Source organism: Myotis davidii, unplaced genomic scaffold (genome assembly GCF_000327345.1).
Source record: "Myotis davidii unplaced genomic scaffold, ASM32734v1 scaffold497, whole genome shotgun sequence".
Lineage (NCBI taxonomy): Eukaryota > Metazoa > Chordata > Mammalia > Chiroptera > Vespertilionidae > Myotis > Myotis davidii.
The window spans coordinates 4,470,662-4,495,226 of record NW_006288434.1 but is presented as its reverse complement, the minus strand read 5'-3'; the positions used below and the strand labels follow the sequence as shown (position 1 = coordinate 4,495,226).

Sequence of the window (24,565 nt, the reverse complement as noted above, 5' to 3'; positions counted from 1 at the left end):
TCCTGCAGTTCAGGAGCTCAGAATCCGATAAGGTGGCTAATTTGTGATGTTATAGCCAGCTCGGCCCGTTCCTGGGACCGACCGGAGAATGGTCAGCTTTCCTGAGGGGGTCAGGGTCGGGGCACAGCAACCAAATCAAAGCGTGTCCTGTCCTTGATCTGTTCTCAAAATGTATTGTCTGAGTCATGGACCCATCGAGGCATCTTACCTTTTTCCAGCCTTGCTTCATCCTCCAGTTCCCCAGGGTTGGTAAGAAAACTTCTCATCTGTAGTCAGTGAGGTGAATAATTATCAGACAATGGCCTGTTGACCCTCAGGGTTCCCCGGACACAGGAGCCCACATGGGAAGGGAGATGGTGAGAACAGCTGGCTCGGTGGTGTGAGCTGGCTGTTCTGTGATCCCTCTTCCTGTTACGGGCACACAGTGGTGGGAGGAAGGAAGCCGACGGGAAAGAATGGACGGCCACCGCGGCCTCCACACCTTTCACGTTAACGCTCTTGCACGTTTCCAAGGTCTTTTTGTATTTATCACTAATTTTGTTTTCACAGTATCCCTGTGTGCTTTGTGTCATTTCTTACGCATATTTTTAGGCAAGGAGAAAGCTAGAAATATTCAGCTAAGATAGCAGTTAGAGTTGGCATCCCATCTGTTTTCATTCTCAGTATAGTGTTATTTTCAAAACGTTGTCAAACTCTCCTAGGTTTTGGCAGCATGAATTGCCTGTTAGGATAGCCAAGCTGTGAGGCTTTAGAAGAAGGGCTTGGAAATCACTGTCTAATACTCCACTTTTAAAGCTAGACTAATGGGGTTCTTAGTCCAAGTAGGAACCCTTACAAAGCCTTAACTGTATTACCAAAAACAAATAATTTTTAATGACAAACTGGAGACATAAGTAAGACAGGTGTCTATTAAACTTCTTTTCTTTTAAATCTGTAACTGCAGCCTCTGGACACAAATTTTAGAATAAGCTGTGTTCATTATAATCTTAGGCTAAACTCAGATCAGATTTCTTAAAAAAAAAAAAATGACAACAAGCAGCAAACCACGGTGGCTCTCCCACAGCCACATGTGCTGAAGGAAGTGTGTTTTAGGGTCCTCGGAAGCCAGAGGCCTCACTGGGCCCATGGGCTCTCATGGAATTCCTTCCGTCCCCAATCACAGATTCTGTGTGTTCTAATGAGAGCTTCCATCTGAAGATCAAGAAAAACTAGCCACTTAGCTTCAAACCGCACCTGGAGGTCGTCATAGCCTCGCAAGTGAGCAAACTGTTCTCTTTTCCAGGCTCCAAGTCACATCCTGCATTGCCCAGCAGGCGTGGTTTCAGGAACATTTGTGTCTGCTGCTTATGCTACCTTGGGTGTTAGTCAATTCGTAGTCGCAGGGCGGATTTCTAAAGTTCACAGAACGTAACTCCACCAAACAATGCAGCTTGGATTGCAGGGATCAAGAGAGTGGCAGTGACACCTGGAAAGGTTTCAAAGAGGTCAACATGCCGTAGAACCACACAAGAGGTTGCTAACAACAGTAAGTCCCAGCAGGAAATCCAAAGCTGAAAAACCCTTTAGAGATGAAAAGCTAAAGACTCTCCTTAGAGTTTCCAGCACACGCTCTGAGGCAGAGTCGCTTAAAATGCTGGTTATCCCACAACAGTTGCTACCTTAAACAATCGGAGGGAGAACAAAACTATTTCCTAGGGAAGAATTGAATCTATTCAGCCACACAGCCATATTTGCCACCACAAAGGGCCCTAAATATCCCAGCCCAGTAGACTTCAGACCAGGTTGTATGAGTACAATAACCAGCGAGGGATTGGTCTTCAAAGAATTGCTTCACATTCTGTAGAGTTCACATAGGGACCGGAGGTGTGAGTGTATGGAGTCCTTCCCCAGAATATGGGCAGTTCAGTCAGGGAAGCGATGTTTAATTTACCAAACCAAGTATAGTGACATTTCCATCAACGGGGAGGATTTGTGTATAGTCTATGTAAGTTAACGTCCTTTTTTTTGTTTAGTTCCTTTTTTAAAAAACTTTATTGTAAACCATGGACCCCTTCTAGCCCACCTCAGCCCTTCACACATTATTATCTGTGTCCATGGGTTATGTGTATATACATACAAGTTCCCACCCACCCCCCTCCCTCTGAGTTAAAGTCCTTTACTAGTTAATAGAGAGCACTGTTGGCTAAATAAACTGCTTGAAATAGGAATGCCTCTACTTCATACATAAGGAACCACATTTGCTTTTACCCCTATAACATGCACAAGGTATAGATTGTACATTGTTTTTGGAATTGCAGAATTCCAAATCTCAGTGACTTTATGTTAGTAATCAAATCACCAAGCAGGGTGAAATGTGCTATAGACAGATCTAAAGAAAATAATAAAATGTTGCTTCAAAATGGATACCCTAGAACAGTGATGGCGAACCTTATGAGTCGGCATGTCAGCATTTTGAAAAACCCTAACTTAACTCTGGTGCCGTGTCACATATAGAAATTTTTTGATCTTTGCAACCATAGTAAAACGAAGATTTATATTTTTGATATTTATTTTATATATTTAAGTGCCATTTAACAAAGAAAAATCAACCCAAAAAAATGAGTTCAGAGGTGACACGTGGGTTTGCCATCACTGCCCTAGAAAGTTTCATAAGCTCATGAAAAATAGCAGATATTTAAAAATGCAAAATATAACAAGGTAAGAATTAGTTTGGAAGAGCAGCAGGGGTACCCATTAAAGCATGAGATTTAGTGAAGAAAATAGAAAGCACATTAAGTCAGAGGCCGGCCTCCGTCTCCTGTGTGGGCTTTCAGGGCCGCTGTCTGCGTGGCAGCTACTCAGCTCTGCACAAAAGCAGCCGTAACGAATGAGCATGGTTGGGTCCAATAGGATTTATTTATAGACGGTACAATTCGAATTTCAGTAATTTTCACACATCACGAAATGTTCTTTTGATTTTTTCCAACCATTTAAAAATGTGAAAGCCATTCTTAGCTCACAGGCTATATGAAAATAGACGCTGCACCAATTTGGCCCACATGCCACAACTTGCCAGCCCTGCTTTAAGGCCTCCCAGTTAACAAAATTCAATACATTAACAGTTTGATATTACATTATTTTTACTCTGATCTAAATGGTATTCCTGTCACTTGAAAACTTGGTAAAATGTTTCAGAAAGTAAGGAATGATAAGTAATAGTTTATGCCTAACACATATAATCAACCTGTACTCACCCCATAGTAGTAAAATAGTTTTATTGTACTCCTTCTAGGCCTGTATAGATCAAAAGTTCTCTAGTTCTCTTTTTGCATGTAAAAATATTTCAGAGTGAAATCTGATCATTTTTCTCTTATCTAAAGGGGAAAATAATGGATTTTGAGTATTATCTACTTATTTTATGGTAATCCCAACTGGCAGTTTCATTAACTAGATTATATTTCTTACTCAGTTACCACTCTCCTTTATTCATTTAATAAGTGCAAGTACTCATATATCTAGAGAAAGACATCCCTTGCCACAGTCACAATTTAGAAAATTTAAAAGCAGACTTAGGGAAGGAAATGCACTGTGTTGACAAAACTGTTCAAATTGATAAATTTTTTCAGATGCTTGCCTCTTCTGTTACATTGTACGTGGCATGCATGCTACAGTTTATTTAGAGGACATTCTTACACATTGAAGGTGAATGTAATTAATGCTTCCTTTCTAGAAAGCAATTGGTAAGAGGAGTCAAAACTATTAAAATCATCATAGCCTACTCTCAGGAAATAATTCAAATTAAAGCAAAGGTTTATACATAAAAATGTGTATCACAATTTAATTTTTATAGTATCAAAAAATTAAAAACCATTATGTTCACTTTGAGGAAAGTTAATTAAAAATCTGGCATACCTATAAGATTAACTATTATGGGACCTCTAAAGTTTTACATTGAAAGGGGAAGTGCTACCATATTATAGCAGTCAGAAAAGCAGAATAAAGGTTCTGCATTTACAGAATGGCCCTTACAATATACGAACAAAGGCAAAGAAAAATAAGAGATGCATGAAACTCTTACCAGTGGTTGCCTCTGAACAGTGGGTTAAGGTGATATTTTTCACTCTATTACATTTTTATATACTTCTCAACTTTTTAAACAAGGGGTACACATTATTAAATTGGAGAGAAGTTAATTTAAGCATCCTGGAAAAAATTATATGCAGACTAAGTCGGTGGCAAGTGTAATGATATATTAATTAAATAATTAAACAATGTTTTCTTTATTTCTCCTCATCTGAACTATTACAGTAGTTTTTCTCAGGTATTCTTTTAGCTACAGCTTTGCCCCCATGCCAGTCTATCTGCAGATTACTTCTTGAGTAATGTTTTGATTATTACACTTTTCTGTCCAAAATTTTTCACAGCCTCTCTGACCATCTATTAAATATTTCCAAATTACATGGCATCTAAAGGCCTTCCTCAGTCTACTCACAAGCCCTCCTGTTTGCCATTATTTCTCTCTCACTTATTATTTAGTTTCCCTCACTCCTGTTCATTTGTAAATATGTAATTTTCTTCTAAGAAACTTACTGTCTAACTAGAGGCCTGGTGCACGAATTTGTGCACAGGTGGGGTCCGGCTGGCCCACTCCAATGAGGAGGGGGGCGATGGAGAGAGGGGCTGGCCAGGGAGAGGGGACATGGTGGTTGGCAGCCTGACCCCGCTCCCTGGTCAAATTCCTGGTCAAACACCCGGTCAAGGGGACAATTCACATATTAGCCTTTTACTATATGGGATGAGGGAATCAGAAGAGTACACAAATTATTATAGACATGATCAGTATCAGAATATTATTGCAGTAGTTCTAGACAGGGAGAAATGATGGGGAATTGAAGTAAAACACTAATATAGGGAAGAAAAGCAAAAGATAATTCTGGGTGCGCCTAACTTAATGAGGTAAAAGTCCTAAAAGAGCAATTGGCCCCTTTTGTGAGGCAAGGGAGACACACAGGCTCCTGCTGCCTTGCAGAAGCAGACTGCCTTGTTGTGACTGCCTGTGCAGAGGGCCATGGGCAGGACACTGTGGGAAGCGCCCAGGACTTGAAGGAGGCCCTAATCATATATCCACAAGGCAATAAATTTTGCACCAGCCTGAGTGATCCTGGAAGGGGAAACTTCCCGAGTCGAGCCTCCCGATATGAATATACCTGGGTTCCACCCCTAAGGTTAGTTAGCTGTGTAAGATTGGGCAGTTTCTTAATTCCTTGGAGCTTCAACTTCCTCTTCTGCAAAAATAAGTGAATATCTCATGAAACAACATTAAGTGCCTAGTAAAGAGCTCCGCTCTCTGTAACAAAAGGTTCCTTTCCCTTTTCCCTTTACCAGATATCCAAGTGGCCTTACGGGTCAGGAGCTCAAAAGAATAGTATGGCCTAGAGGTTAAAAAGTTGGCCTATCATCAGTGCCTACATAGCAGTGGATAGAGAGAAAAATGCTGAGGAGAGAGTGCCAAGAGGACTTTATAGTTATCTCTTGCTGTAGAACAGTGTACAGTGGTGGCACAGGCATCAGGTAACTACTGTAGACACTCCCATTCATAAAAGGAGGAAACTGGAGAAGTAGATCTGAAATCCAACCAGATTAATGTTGGAAGTTTCTTGGTTAAAATCATTCATACTTCTGCTTGGGAATAATTGTCTATGGCTCATGGCTTCAGACACTTGGCCCAAGCCTCTGAGTCATCCACCCTTTTCCATGGAAAGTATCCTGTGTTCACACATCATTGTCTTCTCAGGCTGCTTTCTATTCCTAGAATTTTGAAGATTCAAAGACCTCTTTACATTTTGTACTGTCTTTGTTTCTTCCATCTAAATTGGCAGTGTTTCTGCCAATATAATTCTTTAAACAATTTTGTGGGTTTCTTATTAATCTTTCTTTTATCTTAATTATTTTTGAAGTAATTAACTGCTTAAATTAAACATAACAAAATACTATGGGGCTTATAAATTGCATAGAAGTTAAATATATGACAACAATAGCACAAAGGACTTGACATTTTTGTAAAATACATACTCATATTTTAGTTGATGGCCACCATTGATATGTTTTCTATTTGTCCCATCTCTTCTTTGTTCCTTTGCATTTCTCTTCCTTCTTTTGAATAATTGGGTATTTTTTAATATTCCAATGTCTCTAAGAAGAATTATGCCTTGAAAATCTTCATGAACATTATTTATATTCTCTCTGCTTATGTCTTAATTACCAGCAATATGCTGAATCTTACATATTACTGACTGGGCCATATTACTTACCTTTAGTTTTTTATATTTTCCCATCACCATTTTCCCCTTCATGGCCGCCTCCACCTCCACCCTAGAGAAAATCACACGCATCTATGTCTTCAAGATTATTTCTTCACCACTTTGCGATTCTGCAGACGCTGTTGAGGGACATCACCCTTACGTGGCTTAGAAGCCCTGTGGTTTAAATAGCTCATTGAGACACAGATGTAGATCTTTCTGAGGTCTTTAGCAGAGGGCTTACAGCCACGTCCTTAGCTTCATTCCTAGACCATGCTCTGGATATGATTTTTGCCTGGAAGCCATTTCTTGACTTTAGCATCATTTGCCATCTGGAAATCTGGGAATTTTGAAAATTAGTGAATCTTGGATCTTTATTATCTGATAGTTCTCTTTTAAGATTATATCGCCCCTCTCGGACTTTCATATAAGCAGCAGATTAAAACCAGGAGGCATTTAGGCACTGCCTGGAAATCTCCTTAGCTAGATCATGTGGTTTATTAGGCATACTTTCTACTTTGCATGTGATAGTATTGCTAAACTCTCTGCCACTACATAACAAGGATCCCTTGTCCTCCAGTTTCCCATAACATTTTCCTAAAGTCCTCACTGGCAGCCTCCTCTAAGGCCACCAAGTTCCTATTAATACCTTTGAAGCACCTTAGACACTAACGGTCCCCAAGTCCTTCCAGTTTCTGCCCACCTGCTGCTCCAAAGCCCTCCCACATTTTAGGCTTTCGTTACAGTGCACCCCACTTACAGATACCAAAATCTCTATTAGTTACATACTGCTGTTTAACAAATTACCCTAAAACTTGAGTACATAAAACAACAAATATTTATTCTCAGTTTCATTAGCCAGGAGTTCGGGAGTGTTTTCACTGACTGGCTCTTGAGTGCAGAGGCTCTGATAGGAGGTAGTCAAAACATCAGCTGGAGCTGCCGTCATCTAAAGGCTGGGCTGGGCTGGGCTGCAAGACTCATTTCTAACATGGCTGGATCACATGGCTCTTGGCAGAGGCCTCAGCTCCTTGCCTCACAGGTCTCCGCGTGGAGCTGCTTGAGTATTCCCAGGATGTAGCAGCAGGCTTTTCCCGGACCAAGAGAGAATAAGAAGCCACAGTGTCTTTTATGGCCTCACCTCAGGAGTCATTCATTGTCATTTCTGTAACATCCTAGTGGTTACATGGACCAGCCCTATTCAGTGTGGAAGGGACTACACAAGGGCACAAATAACAGGGGCCAAGGGTCACTGGGGCTGTCAAGAAGTGGGCTGCCATGAGGACTCACGGTAGAATGTAGGGTTTAAGCTGAGGAGTGAGGTCCACTGAGGAGGAATAAGAGGTATGAGGAACACCAAGACATGGCAGGAAAACTAGGACATAAGGTGTTCTAAACACCTCCAAAGCATATCTAGGGTGCAGAATTGTCAGTGTTGTCAGATGCCATAAGGAGACTCAGTGAGACAAGAACTGAAGAGGCTGTTGCATCTGGCAATTGGGACGTCACTGATGGCTCAGGGAGAGCGTATTCAGTGACAAAATAGGGATAGAAGCTGGTTTGCAGTGGGTTGAGATGCATGGGAGGTAAAGAAATGAAGAGAATGAACATGATTCTTTTTTAATCTTGATTGGGTAGTAACTAGAGAAAACTGCAGGGTCAAGTGAGGATTTTAAATGGAAGACACTTAGGCATGATCATATATAAGAAAAAATAAACAGCGAAGAGGCCGATGATGCACAGACTAAAGGAAGAAGGATTAATGTCATAAGGTGTTAGAGCGGAAGCAGAGGGAGGAGTCCAGATCACAAGTAGAAGGATTGACCGCGGGTGGGAGGAGTTTGTACCACTTATCTGCGCAGCCAAACAAACCACCTGAAAACTTAGTGGCTTAAAGAAATTATTAGTTCTTGAGTCTGTTGGTCAGAAATCTACAGCACTCAATCAGGAGGTTCTTCTGCTAGGCTCAGTCATGAGACTGCGGCCAGCTGTAGGCCAGCTGGGCTAGATGGTCCCACGGCCTCACCTATGTCTTTGGTAGTTGACAGGCCATTGGTCCAGGTGCTGTTGGTTCTCTTCCACGTGACTTCGTCCGCAGGCAGCCCAGATGGGAGCACGAGCAGAGACTGCAAGCCTGTTGAGCCTGAGCTCAGAGTCATGCAGTATTTCTTCTGCCACATCCTGGTAGGCAGAGCAAGTCTCAAGATCAGGCCAGATCCAAAGGGTAAGGGACAAGGTTTCACCTTCTAGTGAGAGCTGCTGAGAAAATCTGTGGCCATTTGCAATGCCCACAAAAGCCTCATACTTTGTGCAAATGTGAGGTTGGTGTGGGTTTTGCTGAAAAGAAAAAGGAAAAAAAAAAAAGGAGGCTTTAAAAGAGTGATTTTCCACAATATCTAGTCCTGTATCCTGCCCATAATAGGCATTCAATCAATCTTCACAGAACATATAAGTGTTGAGACTTCTCATAACATTTCAGACATTCCTCACAAACATACACAAAAAACTTTAATTATCTTAGTATGAAAATTATAAGCAACATTCTTTTCATCATGTTGGATGATGTTGTGTATACTATATAGGCACACAAAAATAGGTCCTCTGATCTCAAAATGTGTCCTTCGGTTTACTGTCAGTGCCCTGGACTCTTAATTAAGAGTTACTCCTGGTCTCCCCACCTCAGCCCTTCGGCCTCCCAGTGGCCTCTGGGATCATAAGGACATCGCTCCAGGAGGGGATTAGCAGTGCCCTTCAGGCAAGACCATCCTCAGGTCCACATGCATGTCTAACTCCCCACTTTGGTTTAACTGTGAAAATTTCTTATTTTTCATACACTGTACAATTACCAAATACTATCGAATTTAAAACTACATCAAGTTAAATTTGCCACATGTTGTCTCTATCTCTAGTCATGGAAGTGGGTTTCCAGAAACCTGCAGTGTCACCCTGGCTATTGTGTGGGCAGCTCTCCGCAGGTCCACTTGGGGAGGAAAATTGTGTGCCTTCCCTCCCCAGTGACAGTCACAAGCTGCTTATTGTCGCTGACAGTAAGAGAGCTGAAGTCCACAGTGAGGCGAGCAGTGCCTGGGACCATCCGGCCCGGATTGCAATCCAAAATATTCTGTAAACACTGACTCCAGTTGAATACCCAAGACCAGTGACCATCGGCTGCATTTTTATTTCCGTTTTAAGCAGTAATGAAACAGCACATGGAAGGCTGTAGACGCAGTTCCTTCACCTTTCTCTCTTAGAATATTTCTAGTTTTATAAGAAGGTCCAGTTTTATAAGAATGTTATAGTATACATTTCTCTGAGGGAGGTTATAGGGCCTTGGGAAATTACCAGGAGAAGTGAATGGGCCTGACAGTTGGGGTCATGAAGTAGCTGGTGGATAGAGCATCTTTGTGATTTCTTCATTATCTGTTGAGAAATATATTGACTCTATTTAAGTGAGAGGCAGAAGTTTGGATTGAGGTTTTGTTTGTTTTTTCTATATATTTCAAAGTTTCTTTGTGAAAATGGCTTGCAATATGACCTCATTAAGACTTGGTAAGGTCTGTCACAAGAAATGGCAAAGATAGAATTGTGTTAGGGCACTTTATCCATCACAGGCTGGTTTCTGGGGTTTTCTACAAGCTTGCATGAAAGGGAGTGCCTGGGGATTATTCAGCTGCGAAGCACCCAGAGGAATGACTGCTGGTGCTGCTAATGGCCTCTCTGTCCCCCACTGGCAGTAAATTCTAGATATTGAAATACAGCTTTGGAGAAAAGTATACTGAAGATTCCTTAAGCTTTTTACAAGACACTCAAAGGCTTTTCACAAGCCAGTGCTCTGCTAATGTGAATTCTTGATGTCTAAACATGAAGTTCCTTTACGAAACTAATTTTAAATGTGAATTTTAATACGGAGTGCTTGGGGAAAGGGAATGCAGCTGGACCATTAAAGCATGGTATTTTGCCATTTTTAAGTAATGGGAAATACTGATCAAGAATGTTATAAAGATTTCAGCGTACATACTGTGATTGTCTTTCATCATCACCTATTACCACAAGTCCATGCAGCAAAAGCATTAACTCCGTTGAAGACAATGGCGTCCCTGTTGTTCTGGGGCACGTTTTAATTATTTCCATGCTGACCAGGATATTGAAGAGCTTATTATCTAAAGGTCAGAGTAATGCCCAAGACATGGCCAAACCCAAGAGTGTCAGATGCATGGAATGTTGGATGACTTCATAGTTACGAAATTATTTCATTTCTCATGATAATTCCCGCCTTGCCAAGTTAGTGAATTTTAAGAACTCTGAGAACAGATTTTAAGATAAATGTGAAATAATCCATACTTTTGGAGTCCAGGACTTCCCTTCAGGCATTAGTTCATGTTTGACTTGCCTGACTTACACTTGGGGATAAAATGAGTTAGGACAAGGTCTTCGATACCACATTCCCTTACAGGGAAAGCAAACCCACTTGCACAACGTTGGCTGGCTCATGTTTCTTGTTACACAGGCTCTCAGAAGCAGCGGCTGCCACGAAATACTTTATTTAACCTTTATACAAATGTTTTCTTAGTATGGCAAGGCATTTTAGTTCAATGAAAATAAATAACTAAAATTTTTTTTATTTCTTTCATATCCATCTGTTGACTGCTTTTTGCTAATTAAAATTTAGGGATAACAATTAAAATTGTCTAAATTGCCATGATGACTACAAATAAAGATTGCACGAAACTACTTGATCTTTTCTTAGGACGCATGTTGGCTGGCCTGCCTTCTACTTTACACTAAGCTAAATTTTGCTGAATGACTAATGTTACATTTGAGAAATATTTCAAAGAAAGTTTTTTTTTTACACTTTGGCTGGGTGTCTCTATTGTTTATATTTGTATTTAGTCAAAATTGGTTTTCAAACAAAACCTGACACTTGTGCTCAGAAACTCAAATATGCATCCAAATCTGAATGATGATCAAAGGGTATCTATCTCCAGTTGCTTATCTTATTGGCTTCCATTTCTCCACGCACCTAAATTATTCTTTATCGTTTCCATCCGACATACTCTTATCTCTTCCACTGAAGAATTGGTTCCAGCCAAGGGCTTAACGACCACTGACTATCTTTCTGTCAAGAAAGTGTGTCTTTGTGGTACCAAATCTCCTGCTGATAGTTCAACTCAATTAAGCAATTAAAGTTTTTATTTATTAAAGAAAGTGTGAATTATGTTATTCTATTTTATAGACACACCATCCTTTTCTGTACACACACATACACATATCAGATTTCGCTGAATTTTCACTTTTCAGCCCTCTGTGGTAGTGTCAAGGTGAATAATCTCAAAGACTGTCACACAGTTCTAAATATAAGGGAGCTATTGGCATCACAATTCATATATTTTCAGTTGTGTATCATTGAATATAGGGGTGCTCACACCCTTTCGAAACATGAAAACAATACATGTGTAATGTGAAATGACTTCTTTAAAATAAGCCTATATATATATTTTTATACTTTTGTACTGTATGCAGTTATATCTGATTTCATAATCGATAGGTTCCATAAAGTTATATTTTAAAAATGAATTTGCTCATTAAATCTTTTTGCAAAAATTTTTATAATCTTAATTATTTTTTCCTAATTTAAATAGTTTCAATTTAGATAATTTTTAATAAAGAATACCCATTAAGCACTCCATTGTTTTATTGATAATGAATAAATCAAGTGTCAGTACTATTCACCCTACTGTTGCCTCTTTTTAAATTTACTTTTCTCTAGCTAAAACCGGTTTGGCTCAGTGGATAGAGCGTCGGCCTGCGGACTGAAAGGTCCCAGGTTCGATTCCGGTCAAGGGCATGTACCTGGGTTGCGGGCATATCCCCAGTAGGAGATGTGCAGGAGGCAGCTGATCGATGTTTCTCTGTCATCGATGTTTCTAACTATCTCTCTCCCTTCCTCTCTGTAAAAAAAATAAATAAATAAAATAAAATAAAATAAATAAAAAATAAATTTACTTTTCTCTAAGTATGTCCATCTCAGCCAGAGATTGAAGAGACTAATGCCTGAACAGTGAAAAATATGTCATTGGTGAAAAATTAGTATTTTTTATTTCAAAAAAGATTATGATTTGGTTATAGATATGTTGAAACATGTATTGAGCCTTAATGTTTGCTAGAAATGTGTGACATTTGACATTCTATTTGCCCACATAAATTCAAATAATTTATTGTAAACTATATGGTGAAGTGACACAATGCACGGTTTTAAAGCTATGAAGACTTAGAGATAAAAGATATCAATAGCATTATTTCTTTTTTATAGTAATTGTGATTATATTGTTTTTTGTTCATACCTATGACATTTTCTCTCATATATCTTCATCTATTTGTCATTTTGCTCTGCATAATTATAAAGGTATTTAAGTCTTTTTCTTAAAAAACTTGCTCTACTTCTATCATTGTAGATTGTTATTCTGCAAATGCATTTTTTATTTCCTTGCTTTTATTTCTTATCTAATTCCTTTTTATATCATTTAGTTTTTTTAACCTCAAGCTGTTTTCCATTTACATAAGACTGTTCTTTCCCCTCAATATTTTCATACAGTTTTATAGAAATCATGTAATTTTGCATACGTTAGAGAAAACCCAAAACGTTCCTGGTATTTTTTTCCCTGAATTCTGCGACAGGGTGCTTACTTTAACTAGTCTCTTCTTCACCTCATTTTTTAAGGATGACATTCATTCTCCTTGGCTTTGCAGTACTTTTTCATAGGTCTCTGGCTTCTTTTCATTTTATTTCTGTTGTTTATTAATGACTAAAGGCCCAGTGCACAAAATTTGTGCACAGGTAAGGTCCCTCATGGCTGCTGGCCGGGGCCTTTCTTCAGGCTGCCAGCCGGGGCCTTCCTTCGTTCCGTGCTGCCCCCTGGTGGTCAGTGCACATCATAGTGAGCAGTCGAACTCCTGGTCAGTCGAACTCCCAAGGGGACAATTTGCATATCAGCCTTTTATTATAGGATTGAATTAAGTGGATAACCCTGGGCTAGACCTTGTTATCAGCTGAGGAATGGTGAGGTTTCTATTATGTCTCCAGCCTCTGGGCAGATGATAAAGTCAGTTCCTCTTTTCTAGCTGGCATTTGCCAATTTTTTTCAACTATACAGCAGTAAAAGCCTCTTCACATTCTTTCATGCTTCTCTGATATCCTGAATTGTTCAAATTCCTGAACAACTACAATTTCTTCATTCGCAGATACTGTTTTTGTCGTTTTTCCTGACTATCTTTATCTTGTGGCAAACACTCATAAAAAGCAACAGAGTGCCACTCAAATCTGTTGTTTCCAGAGAGCTGCCAGCTTCCGGTAGACATAGTCCCATAGTGGAGGACATAGGGAATGGCATTATTTCAAACAGCCCAGCAATTGTCATTTACTTCGTTTCGGTGTCTTTAATACTCCAGTAAGGGATTGGGTACAAAAAGAACCAGTCCAAGTTAGGCTGTTGCCTGCTTTTGTTTATCAGAAATCACAGCCCTGTGTATCTTTTACTCTGTTTCAGATGCGTCTTTTTTCATGTTGTTTCTTTGGGTAAGTAAAATACGCTCTCTGGTCAATCTTTTCACTTCCCCAAGCTGTATACCTCGAGTCCCACAACTGTTGTTTCCTTCCTCTCATAAAAATTTGCAGTATAAACTTTTTTCTTGTTAAATATCAGTTTCTCTCACTGTAGTGTGAGAATTTACAGTGCAAGTAATGTGCCTCACTCATCTATATTCACCATGTGTAGAACTGTCAGTTGGCTAATGGTAAACATTTAATAGATGTGGATCCTAAATTGATAAACAGACAAACACACACTATTGCCCCTACGGGGAAAACTCAAACTAATTACATGAAACTGCTCCAGGAGTCAAGTCAGTGGCAATAGAGCAAGTCTGGGAGGAGCTTTGGAGACTGCGGAGGTGAGCAGGGGAGCCTGGCACCAGGAGTAACATGCCCGCCCAGCAGAGGGAAAAAGGACAATGGCTGGCGTGGGTGGCTTCATGCAGGAAGCTGTTTTTAAAATACAAACGTACCTTCTTACTGGAAATGCAGGTTCCGAATGCTTCCTACTAGACATTTTTCATCTTAATAACATTAATTTTATCTGATTGCAAAATAATACTAGTTATATTATTTTGTTATAATATTATAATATTATTATTTATATATAATATTTCTAGTTTGGAATTTGGAAAATACATAAAAGCACACACACAAAAAGAGATTTAAAACACATAACCCCAACACAAGACAGCACTGTTAGCATTCTGGCATACTTGTAGCCATTTCTCCCTTAAGAGTGGGCATATATACTTTTTGTTCATTTTACAAAAATGGGATGCCTACTGCACATAGTCTTTTGTAACGTGCTCTTTCTCAGTTAACCTATTGCTAATTGACATTGGTAATGTTTTTTATGCTGTGAGTTTTGTCAGCGGCCTGAAAGGATTCCACAGGAGAGGTATGGTTAAGAATAGGGGCTGAGTAAGCACACCTCCATTCAAAGCTTATACCTTGCCCTCCCCAACACTGAGGCCCTGGGCAGGTCACTCAATCTTTCTGTCTCTTAGTGTGTTTTTTCATCTGTAAAATTAAATAAAAGCATCTACCTTATAAGATTTTTTTAAGGAATGAATAAGACAGCATATTAAAAACATCTTGTGCTTGACATATAATATGTATCCAGTAAATGAGAGTTGATATTGATTGTACTATATTTTATTTGACCAATTTCCTGTTAATGCCACATTTTTATTATTTAAAAAATGCTGGAAAAAACATACATCTCGATAAATCTTTGCACAAATCTATAATTATTACCTTAGGATAAATTCCCATGTAGAATTGATGAGTCAATGAGTATCTGACTAAGGCTTGTGATACAAGGATCCCTCTCCAGCTACAGTTTTCATTGTAACCCACATTTTGTGAGTTTGCTAGGTTTCCCTCATGCAGGAGGCTGTTTTATGCTGATTGTCCAGTATTCGTGGCCTTCATTGAAGTCAATCTTGAGGGAAAACATACAAGCACTCATTTTGTAGAGGAGTAAACTACCTGACATGTGTGTAATGACAGTGACTCCTCCATTATATTATCTCATAAAAGATTCAGCTGGAAAACTTCCTTTCTCTTTCTCCTTTTTCTTCCAAAGTATAATGCATCAAAAGAGTCCATGTTGTCCACTGGAATATAATTCAATTTGACTTATTTCCACTTTATCATTCTTTTAGGTGTGAGATAGTGTTCTATGAATGTAAAACAATATATAGGGTCCGAAGACTCCAGTATTGAATCAGGGTGACACCAAACATTAACCATTATCAGAAATTTTTCTACTTCGTTCTTAGCATTATTTCCAGTACTCTAAACATCCTAAAATTCAACTGCCTTGAGAAAACAATAATGAGCAACATAATTCATTTTCTTTTTATGTTAATGTGTTGGTGCGAAATATACAATCAGTTTTATGCATTTCAAACAAGCAATTTTAGTTGAATCTATTGAATTTGATCTGTAGCTTTTCAGATGTAATTGTAGATAGACAAAGAAAATTTATATTTTAACTTAATTTTCACTCATGGTGCTCACCTAGTGTACCATTTGGGGTCTACTTTATGCTTTAAACATTACAGTATCTGAATTATGGATCAGAGGGCTCTATTAAAGGCCTTTCAAAATAGGGTCTTTTCTCAATATTTTGATTTGATACTCATTTTATGGTAATATTTTATGTGAAAATATCACTACTAAAATGTTTGCATATTTACTTTGGGTTATTGTTTCTTAATTCACTTATTTATTCAATACTGTGCACTGAGCTCTTGGTATACAGTGATAAGTTTCAAAGTTAAAAAAATATGTTGCCTAAGCTTTAATATATTAAAATACACTATATATTTATGTAATAAGTATATATAAATATAATGTATATTAATAGATAGGTAGATAGATAGATAGATATTCAGTCATTTATTTCACCTGGATAACATATTTGGGGTTCTTTTTTTCAGAACTTGTAAAATTTCTATAAAGGATACAATGGATTGGGAAAAGTTTTGAAGTTCTTTAACTTTTCATTTTTTTTTTAAGAACATTGCAAATTACTATATAGTAAATTGTTATAAAGTGGAAAACAATGCAAATGAATCTGAAGACAAGTTTTTAATTTGTAATTATTAGGTAGAAATAATCTTGATAATAATTTAAAAATAATGAAATAAAGTTCACAGGAAAGTATCTAGTTCCTTCATTTATTATTAAGATACAATTTTTAAATTTTTCTTAACTATCCTCTTTCTCTTTTTTGGTACACACTGTTTTCCTAGATTTTGTAGATTTTATCTTGTTTTCTTTCCTCTGTAATCCGTCAATATGGGAATTCTCCCTTCAGACATGACTGTGGGTGGTCCTGAGAGCTGGTCCCCAGTCTCCTGATCAGTAATTTCGTTTCCAGCTTTATTTTGTATTGGAGAGGAAAAATGAGTGAGAAGCTGTATATACTCCCCTACAAGGTCTTCAGTGGAAAAACTACGAATTTAGTCTTGTTGCCAGCACAGCATTGGGGGCTGGGTGGGAAGAGGAAGAGGGGAGGGATCTGCTGGAAAAAATGAAAATGTTGCCCCTTGGGACCTTCCATCAAGTGTGGCCACTGTACAACCTGCCTTATTGTCTAGTTTCCTTTTCCATTGAAAAGTTCAAACAAGAGTAGTTCCTATTTGATTTTTTTTCCCCCAATGGAAAATATTATTTACTAGCTAAGTAGTCCAAAGAGAATGAAAAGCCTGGATAGGAAAGATGGTAGTGGAAGTGAGTAAGGGAAGTTGAATAGAAAAGAGGAGAAAGGAAATATCCAAATTGACTTTAAGATAACAACAACAACATAAAAATACCTTGGGCTCCAGGCAAAAGGGATGGTGATATTTTGCTAAGCCCACTGCTTTCTCTCTCCCCTGTTTCTGGCCTACATTGCCTGTCATCCTGACTATTGCCCTCTTACCTCCACACTCTACTCTTACCATTCTGTCAATACACTGCTCCCCTAGACAGAAGGCTTCGGTGGCTACCCCCTGAATTCCTGGAAACACCAATTCCTTAGCTTAGGAAATCAGCGCTGACCGCAATCTAGGTCTGTCTGTCTGACTTTACTCCTCACTCTTTTTTCATGTTCCCTTTCCTCCAACCAGTCGAGGCTATTAACTTTGCCCCAGGTGTACCTTCTGACTTCCACATACCAGATTGTCCCTTTGGCCCAGAAATGGACTGTCATCTTTGCCTGCTGAAATCCTACCCAAACTCTGAGACCCAATTGCTTCATGAAGCTCTTCTAATCACATCAGCCTAGAAGCCCTCCTTTCTCTAGACTCCTGTATCATTTTGTACCTCTCCTAATGTCTCATTAGGTATTCGCACATATCTTATTTTCCCTATAAAATCTTAAGCTTCTTGGTCTCTTCTTTGCGCTCTTCCTTATTTTCTCCATAGTGTCTAGCATCTTGCCTTCCTTATGGTCTCTGAGTAAGAAAAATATATTGGATAAATGATGGAAGGAAATCTCGTTAGGATCAGCTAGGCTAACACGAAGTTCGAATGTTTATGCCTGGTTTTATAGCTTCTTCTTGCTTGATGTCCGTGGGTATCTGCCTCGTGCCCAAGTCAGTGACACCACAGGAAGGAGGACTAGGAAAGCAGGCCTGCTGAATTCCCTTCTGTAGATTTCCCCTCAGGAATGTAATTCCTGTCCTCATAAATTATATACATCTACTTGCCAGTGATATTTAGATGCTTTTTAACAGTAGATCAAACATTGCAAATATTCAACTGGTGATGCATGTGGGAAGAAGTGTTATGTTTTTCTCCTACTTAACTTTTCTGTGTGAACTAAATCCAAATGAATCTGAATTTTTGTAATTCAAAGAAAATACTGCGCCAACATTTTGAGAACCACTAGCTGCCAAGTGAAACCTGACAGCATATTCCTTGGTGACATCCAGTCATTAAAAGCTGTGTACACAGAGTGAGCAGCTGCCTAAAACTGCGCTCATATGCAAATGTGAACACTCCTCAATTAAAATTACATGGTGTACATTACAGTTTCTTTAGAAGCTATGAAATTTTCAAAATTAAATATAGTTGAGCTCGACCTTACGTACCTTGCCTTTTTTTTTTTTTTTTTTTTTTTTTTTTTTTGGTCATTTCCAGCTACTAGTCTCTCCAAAGAAAACAACTTTCTTGTTTCTTTTAGTTCTGTGTGTGCCCAAGCTTTTTTCCCAGTCGCTGCTACAAAAACTGAAGTGGTTCCAAACATCACTATTGTTTTTTTCTGTTTTTCTGTAACTCATATTTAAATACCAACTTTATGGTAGAGTGCATGTAAGACCAAATTTTCCCTAAAGGTATTTATTGTCTAGAATGGTGTTTTTCGGTTTGTTTGTTTGTTTTAATCTGTTAGCCTTCTTTTTTAGAAGTCATCTGAATGGCAGGTAGCCTTTTGATGACTGGCAGTTGTGTGGAGGAAGAACTGGAGTGGGGCCATATTAAAAGCTGGGAAATGAGTTAGATTTTTAGAAATGTTTTATTAAGATATATAAAAAAACAAACCAAAAAAAAAGCTCTTAATATTTCACCAAAAATCACATTATGGTGACCAATGACCTTGGGAAAATGTTTTTATGATTAAATGTATGTATTTTATTCTTTTTTTTTCTTTTTAAATTCATTATTATTGATAGTATTACAGATATCTCCCATTTTCCTCCCCTTTACCCCTTCACTCCCAGCCCCTATCTACCCACACGGGGAAATTTCTTAATTTAAGTACTTTGTAAGTGCTCCTCTTAATGCTAAAACTGAAAAATAATCTTTTCATCAAAAGACTTTTGTTATTATGACAATTCCCATGCAAATCTTTAATGTATTTATTTTAAGGACTGATTATGATAGCTCTTATAGAATGTTTTCAAAGTTTTATTCTGTTAATTGGGAAAATGTTTCATGCGCTTAGCCTTTGGTTAGCTTTTAAAAATTTATATGTGATATAAAAGAAAATATTAAGTTCGTATATCATGTAAATGTTTTTCCTAAAATGTCCGTTTTATTTTCTTATAGTTAATAATCATAGGGAACATTGTTTATTTGCATATAAACATGTGTCCTAAAGAAACAGTAATTATTACATTGTTTTGGAATACTTGCTCAGACTCATTTTCTTAGTTGCATTTAGTGGGTGGGAGTGGAAATGGAAAATATTTGATGACCATGAAAGAAATCTAAATATTACCAAAAGCAGCAATACTATATGAATAAATATGAATGTGAATCAGAAGACTCAAATGGTGAAAGTTACAATAAATACATACTAGAAAAAATAAAAGATATTTTCTATACATTCAAAATGTTGAAGGTGTTTCTGATTTGATATATGTGACCTCATAAGGAGAGTATATTAAATAAACTGCATAATCAAATTGCTATTTTGTTCTTTATCAAAATAAAAAAATACAGAATGGTAATTTGGGTCAAAAATAATGCCACAAACCAAATTTAGCTTTAATTACTATCTAGCCAAAAGAAGGAATAAACTATCAGCCAAGACCAAGGCTCTTTGATCTCACATTTCAACCTCCTTCTCCCCCACATGAATGAAGTGGTCTTTTCTCAAATGTTCAACAGGCCTTTTACCATTTGATCGGACAATTATTTTTAAAAAGGTTTAAAATGTGATCTGGAAAACCACATTGACTCTATGTGGCATATTAGCTATTCTTAGCCTGGTGGAATAAGCTGGAAGTGGATGAATAATGCAGGTTAGAAAGAAAACAGATGCTAAATATTACCAATAGGAAGGTTTTCCAGCAAGGAGACGTTCATTTTAGGACGAGATTTTTGTTGGCACTTTTGGCATTATGACGATTATTGTTTTTCCCTCCAGCTGTTACACATCTGTATCGAAGGCTGGGGCAATTGGCGTTGGTCAGAGCCCTTCAGCGTGGACCATGCCGGGACTTTTATTAGAACTATTCAGTACAAGGGTCGAACTGCTTCACTCATCATCAAGGTTCAGCAACTCAGTGGAGTGCAAAAACAGGTAAGTTCCCGTGTGTTCATGACCCCCACAGCTCTTAGTCGGTGGATGTTGGATGTAATTAATGGAAGGGAAACTTAAAGAAATGGAAATAACAATAAAGAGAATCACAGTGATAGGCCCAGTTACACCTACCACAGCCGTGCACCTGAGCACTTCAATGCTGCGGATGGTCCTGATGATGATGGAGATGGCTCAGACCCCCTTGTCCTTGTCTTTTACAAGAGCTGCTAACGAGCAGTAAAATTTACTGATTTTAGTTTCACCTCTTCTCCCTGTCACCACCTACCTCTGGTGGAGGTGCTAATGAGCTGTGAAATGGCCAAAAGGCCTTTATTGAGAAAGAAAAAAAAGCAAAGAGTGAAGGGACTCTGGATAACCCCCAGTGGATGACCGGGACTTGGTTCTCATACGTGCAGTCATAGTCTGGGAGGAAGCGTTGACACCCGGGCTGGGTCTCCAGCCTTCTTTCCTAGGAGTCCATGCTCACTGCAGTAAAAACCCACTGCAGTCTAGCTCTTGGCATATAAAACCTCAGCTCTCAGCACATATTTCTACGTATTTTATAAAACTTCCTTTGGGCTGCTTTTGAAGTTCCAAGACTGCAAAGGGGGTGGGGGGTGGAGTATCTGACACTTTTTTGTGTTCTTAAGATGTGAAAATGTGGTTTTTAAAAGATGTTTCTCGAGCATGGAGCATATGACAAGAGTAGAAAGAAAAAAAGGAAGTATGAAAATCTGAAAGCTGGCTTCACTGCCCACAATATAACTGGGCTTGTCATACGGGTTTGAACATACACTCTGCATCTTGATTGTAACAGTCTTTCCAGAACGTAGTTATCTGAGGACATGATAGCAGCAGCTCCCAGCCCCGGAAACAGAAAGGGGGAGCCTCCCTATGGAGCAGGGCTACGCCATTGCTGTTTGCCAGGGGTGAGCAGGAAGCAACTGGTGAGGTGAACAGGAGGACCCACACGGTATTCCTGGCCCACACCTAATCGGGTCGCAGCTGAATTGCATGTTAATATTGTGGGCAAAAGAAGTGAAATAAGAACTATAACAGAGGCATCTCAGAAGTGAAGCATAGAGTAGTCTCCCCCGTCAACTGATGGCTACAGTGGAACTGGGTAAAAGGAAAGGTACTAAGTATGTGACACAGTCTGCTCTTAAATTACAAATTTATGTAAACTTAACGTACACAACTAATAGTAAGTGTGAAGGGAATTTAGAGGTTTCACTAAGGCGGTATGACTTGAGCTGGACTTTGTAACACACGGAGAATGTGGATGAAGGGAGGGCATTTCCAGTAGACAGTGAGGGGACTGCCTAACCAGTGTGAGTGTTGAGCTGGAAAGTCATAAGAACAAGCAGCGTCTCTGACTCCCATCTGCCCTCAGAACTTCTTACATGGATGTGCTCTCAACAAATACCTCCCGCTCGTGCAGACCGGTTTTCTGACTCTGTCACTCACGGTCTTCCAAGATTGCCTATCCACCTCCTCACTCACCAGCGTGCCTGAGAAAAGGTCCTCCAGCATCTGTTTGAATACTCCAGGCGATGAGAGGCTCATGCTCTCACACAGCAGCCCTTCCCGTTACTTATAGCTACTAATGAGGTCTTTTTCCTAATTTTGAGTCGAAATCATTACCATTCAGCCAGTTTTGACCATTCCTCAGAACTTGTGAGGTGGACAGAACAGCCACACACCTTGTTGGGAGGACGCCCCTCTGCACCTTCAAGAACAGGAGGGAAGCGAGGATGTTTTCCTACTTTCCTTCTCTCTTAGGTGAAACTACAATCAGTAAATTTTACTGCTCTCTTTACTTTTCCTACCGTCCTTCTCTCTAGGCTAGTGGTTGTCGAGCTGAAGAGTATTATCACAGTCCTTGGGGACTTAAGATAGATTCCTGGTCACACTCCCACGGGACCAGGTCCAGGAATTCTTGGTGTGATGTGCTCATTTCTAACAAGTTCTCAAGTGATGATGCTTCCGGTCAGGGCCATGCTTTGACCACACAGCTCTGTCTGACCTTTCCCAGTTCATCCACCTCTTGTGCATGAAGTTGTTGGGGCAACTACCAACTAGTGGAATGGCAGGGTCCTTCTATGAAGAAATGGTTTCCGTGGTAGGTCCTGGTGGTTAAGGCAATTGGCTATGTGCCCTTGCTTAGCTATGTGATCTTGCCAGTTATTTAACCTTTGTGAATCACTTTCCTCATCTGTAAAATGGGGATAGTAATAGTGCTTCCTCAAGAAGTTAGTGGGAGGATTAAATGAGTTTTACATGTAAAGTCCTCACAACATGTCTGGCCCACTGTCGTAACCCAGGAAGCTTTCGTTACAATAACAATGATGACATACTCCTAGGCAGGAGTGGCACCAGTTGGACTTGTTTTGTTTACTCTAAGTCTCTCATTCTTTCATGCATATTACATATTTTCAAGGAGTGACATTAAATTTCAGGGATAAATGAATATATATAATGTTCCGGAGCAGATATGACACACTACAATAGTTCCCCACAAGTCAAAAAAGTTGGTCATGAAAAATACATTTTTTTTCAATTCTCAAAAATGTTACCTGTTTCTTTTTTCTGATTGTAAAAGATTTCCCATAACTAGTACCTATTACCCATATGATCTTAGACAAATTTCTTAATCTTTACATGTTTTATATTCCCTTTGTAAAAGAAAGCACCCAGAAAATATTAGTTCACTTTTGTTATTTTTATTTTAACTGTTATAAAATATTTCTAAAACCACAGATAGTCTAATGAAGAAAATAAAAATTACCCATAACTCAACCACTCAAAGATAAATACTATTATTACTTTCATGTATTTTTTCTATGTAGATGTTTTTAAACAACTTGAGATCTGGTTATAATAACAATTTTTCAACTTTTTTTTCCACTTAAAACATAATTCTCTCATGTTATCTAAAATTCCTGAAAATTTTCTTTGAATGGTTGCATATTAATTTACCATATGATCCATTGAAAAAGCATTTTCTTGTTGTTGGGTTTTTAGATAATTTCCAATTGTCACTGTAATAAATACTTATAAATAAATATCTTTGTGTATAAATAGATGTCCAAATTTCTGAGTCTATCCCTAATATAATTTGCTATAAAATTTAATTCCGTGAGCAAAGTATATGAATGTTTTTGTGGTACTTGATGCATATTCCCAAACTAAAAACATGTATTTTCATTCTTTAACAAAAATTCATTGTTTTGTCTCACCAAATTCTCGTTAGGGCTACACTAATCTTTTAAATATATGTTTGTCCCAAAACTTCTGCTGATTTTCTTAGTTTTCAAACTAAGCATTTTTTTCTTTATTAATTAAAGTATTACATATGTATCCTTATCCCCCTATTACCCCCCACCCACCCCCCACTCATGCCCTCACCCCTCTGGTGTCTGTCCATTGGTTAGGCTTATATGCATGCATACAAGTCCTTTGGTTGATCTCTCCCCCTTACCCCCAGCCTCCCCTACCTTCCCTCTGAGGTTTGACGGTCTGCTCGATGCTTCTCTGTCTCTGGATCTGTTTTTGTTCATCAGTTTATGTTGTTCATTATTTTTTTTAAAGTATTAATATAAAGAGGGGTTCAAAACATAACTAACAAAAATAATTTCCATACATTTCAAGTTTAAGGAATTCTTTTAATCATTCTTTGCATTAATGTCAAATACTAGTATACATATTTTAAGACATCTGGTGCCAAATGACATTTCAGAATTTTTCCAAATGTTATTTGTACTGATTAATGTTGGTAATCATCTTCTGTGGGTACTGCCTCTCACACTTTTTTCTGCTTCTACCCTATTTATAATCAATAATCCTAAAAAAAAAAAAAAATAGAATCTAGCCACACAGAAAAGTCCTATTGGAGAGCTGTAATGAAGCGGGCAGCCTTCACCTGTCTGAAGGGACGTGCCATCATCTCCCAGAGGAGCTGGAAGTCCCTTGCACATCCCCACTGTCAGGAAGGCACACACTTCAGTTATATTTTGAATGTTCGCATTTCTTGTAGTCAGGTGAGATTGAGCTCTATGTTAGAGCCATTTAAAAACTTAGCAGGTTGTGAAACGCAGGACACAAAAGCAGCAATTTATTTAACCTGGAATGAAGCAAATGGCGAGTGGTTAATGCTGAACCTGGGTTACTGAAAGG

The 24,565-nt window shown here is 38.6% G+C and overlaps 1 protein-coding gene across 1 annotated transcript in view; it reads left to right on the top strand.

Moving 5' to 3' along the window:
• VPS13B (vacuolar protein sorting 13 homolog B (yeast)) overlaps window positions 1–24,565 on the top strand; it is a 624,807-nt gene that overhangs the window by 545,191 nt on the left and 55,051 nt on the right. The window contains exon 46 of the mRNA XM_006760303.2: window positions 20,234–20,389. Within this exon, the coding sequence (XP_006760366.1) occupies window positions 20,234–20,389 (156 nt within the window). The remainder of the gene's footprint in view (window positions 1–20,233; window positions 20,390–24,565) is intronic.